Source organism: Eimeria necatrix, genomic scaffold (assembly GCF_000499385.1).
Source record: "Eimeria necatrix Houghton genomic scaffold, Enh_scaff128, whole genome shotgun sequence".
NCBI lineage: Eukaryota > Apicomplexa > Conoidasida > Eucoccidiorida > Eimeriidae > Eimeria > Eimeria necatrix.
Genome location: NW_013654901.1, coordinates 71,227 through 73,726, shown reverse-complemented (window position 1 = coordinate 73,726; position 2,500 = coordinate 71,227). Strand labels below are relative to the sequence as shown.

Sequence of the window (2,500 nt, the reverse complement as noted above, 5' to 3'; positions counted from 1 at the left end):
AGCAAAGAATGCAGCAAGTGAACAAAGGGAGGAAGCGCCAGCAGCTGCTGCTGCTGCTGCAGCAGAACAGCAGCAAGACTTAGCGCCATTTGCGCAGGTCACGCTAGCAGCAACAGCAGCAGCAGCAGCAGCAGCAGCAGCAGCAGCTTTGGTGAGCAGCCAGGATGGAAGCGACGCTTCGCAGGCTACCGTCCGCCTGCCAAGACTGAGCCAGGAGCAGCAGCAGCAGCAGGAAGAGCAAAATCAGCAGCAGCAGCAGCAGCAGCAGCAGCAGCAGCAGCAGCAGCAGCAGCAGCAGGCGGGACTGTGTGCCTCGGCCTGCGGGGACATCGAAGACCTGGCTGCGGCGGCCAGCGCGCTGTCGCCCCCCCCCACTCCCCGCAGCAGCACCCGCAGCACCCGCAGCAGCAGCAGCAGCAGCAGCAGCAGCAGCAGCAGCAGCAGCAGCAGCAGGGTGGGGGGCCTGCAGCTGAAGTTCCTGGGCCCGCTGCTGGCCCGCAAGCAGCTGCTGCTCTCCGCCACCGATTTTGCTGCTCAAGTTTGGTGCGACCGCCAGGCCGAGTTGTATTTGCGCACTGACACCAAAAGGCGCACAACTGCTGCCATGCGCCAAGGTCTGGTTGCTGCTGCTGCTGCTGCTGCTGCTGCTGCTGCTGCTGCTGCTGCTGCTGCTGCTGCTGCTGCTGCTGCTCTGGCTCTGCTGCTGCTGCTGCTGCTGCTGCTGCTGCTGCTGCTGCTGCTGCTGCTGCTGCTGCTGCTGCTGCTGGTCGTGCTGCAGCGAGGCGGCAGCGGCGGGCCTGCAGGGGGCTGCCGCTGCTGCTGCTGGGCGTCGGGCTGGGGTTGCTGCTGCTGCTGCTGCTGCTGCTGCTGCACGCAGCTGTCCTGTGGCTGCTGGTGCTGCTGCTGCTGCTGCTGCTGCTGCTCGTAGCTTTCCTGTGGCTGCTGCTGCTGCTTCTCGTAGTTTCTCTTTGGCTGCTGCTGCTCCTCGTGGTTCTCCTGTGGCTGCTGCTGCTGCTCGTAGCTTCCCTGTGGCTGCTGCTGCTATCCCTTCTGTGGCTGGTGCTGCTGTTCTTGCTGGGGCTGCTGCTGCTGCAGCAGCAGCAGCTGCTGCTGCAGCAAACTTGGCGAATAGGCTGCAGTGTATGTACACCTCAGGCACGGAGCAGCACGCGGCGATAGAAATGCGCTACCATTTATACTGGCCCCTTGAAGTTGAAAACATACAAGACGTGGGCTGCTGCTGCTGCTGCTGCTGCTGCTGCTGCTGACCTTGTTTCTCAGGTGCTGCTGCTTGTGTCTGTGCTGCTTCTGCAGTTCTTGGGCTTCAGGCTGCTGAATTCGCTGCAGCAGCTGCTGCAGCTGCTGCGCCGCGGCTGCTGCCGAGAAGTATATCTTCTCTCGGACGCATATCCAGAAGCACCCAGCAGCAGCAGCAGCAGCAGCAGCAGCAGCAGCAGCAGCAGCAAGGAGACTGTGCTGCTGCGCGGAATAATCGACGAGCTGAGTCTCGTCGTGAGAGACCGCGTGGGGTGTACGTACACCCCAGCGCTCGAGCACCTGCAGCAGCTGCAGCAGCTGCAGCAGCGCAGCAGCACTGGTTGCGCGAGCAGCAGCAGCAGCGGGAGGGCGCGCTGCTGCTGCAGCAGCTGCAGCAGCTGCTGCTGCACTCTGTGTCAGCTGCAGCAGCTGGAAGCAGCAGCAGAAGTCTATTTGCTCATCAGCGACACCAAAACAAGAAGACAGCCAACAACGCCTTCCATGGCTCAGAAGCAAACTGCAGCAATTCAGCTGCAGGTCAGCAGCAGCACAGCAGCACAGGCCTGCTGCAGCTGCTGCAGCTGCTGCAGCTGCTGCAGCTGCTGCAGCTGCTGCTGCGGCTGTAGCTGCTGCAGCTGCTGCAGCTGCCCCAACGGCCGCAGCTGCTGCAGCGGCTGCAGCTGCTGCAGCGGCTGTAGCTGCTGCAACGGCTGCAGCTGCTGCAGCGGCTGCAGCAGCTGCAGCGGCTGCAGCGGCTGCCTTCTACTTCTTGTTCTTCTGGTGCTTGCTGCTGCTGCGTGTTTCTGCTGCTTGCTGCTGCTGTTTCCTGCTGCTAGCTGCTGCTGCTTGCTGCTGCTGTTTCCTGCTGCTAGCTGCTGCTTCTTGCTGCTCCCGACCGGTGCTGTTGAAGTCCCATCTGTCTCTTTGCAGATGCTGCTTCGCCTGCGGCCTTGTTGCACTGAACTCCCTGCTGCTGCTGCTGCTGCTGCTGCTGCTGCTGCTGCTGGTTGCGCGCAGATATACAACTTCATGGTGCAAACGCTGCGGCAGCAGCAACCGCAGCAGCTGCTGCAGCTGCTGCAGCCACTTGCTGCAGCAGAGGGAGAGGAGGTTTTGGCCCCTTTTGAGTCCCCGCTGCTGCTGGAGGCTCTGCAGCAGACTGAGCAGCAGATTCAGCGCATGCACTGCAGCAGCAAGTACAGCAGCAGCAGCAGCAGCAGCAGCAGCTGCCTCACCGTTGACG

The 2,500-nt window shown here is 62.6% G+C and overlaps 1 protein-coding gene across 1 annotated transcript in view; it reads left to right on the top strand.

The window, feature by feature from the left end:
• ENH_00009680 (hypothetical protein, conserved) overlaps positions 1 to 2,500 on the top strand; it is a gene marked incomplete at both ends in the record, with an annotated part of 4,599 nt that overhangs the window by 287 nt on the left and 1,812 nt on the right. Inside the window, 4 exons of the mRNA XM_013584171.1 lie at positions 1 to 588; positions 929 to 1,229; positions 1,315 to 1,794; positions 2,275 to 2,500. The exon at positions 1 to 588 is cut by the window's left edge and continues 287 nt beyond it; the exon at positions 2,275 to 2,500 is cut by the window's right edge and continues 99 nt beyond it. Coding sequence (XP_013439625.1) covers positions 1 to 588; positions 929 to 1,229; positions 1,315 to 1,794; positions 2,275 to 2,500 — 1,595 coding nt within the window. The remainder of the gene's footprint in view (positions 589 to 928; positions 1,230 to 1,314; positions 1,795 to 2,274) is intronic.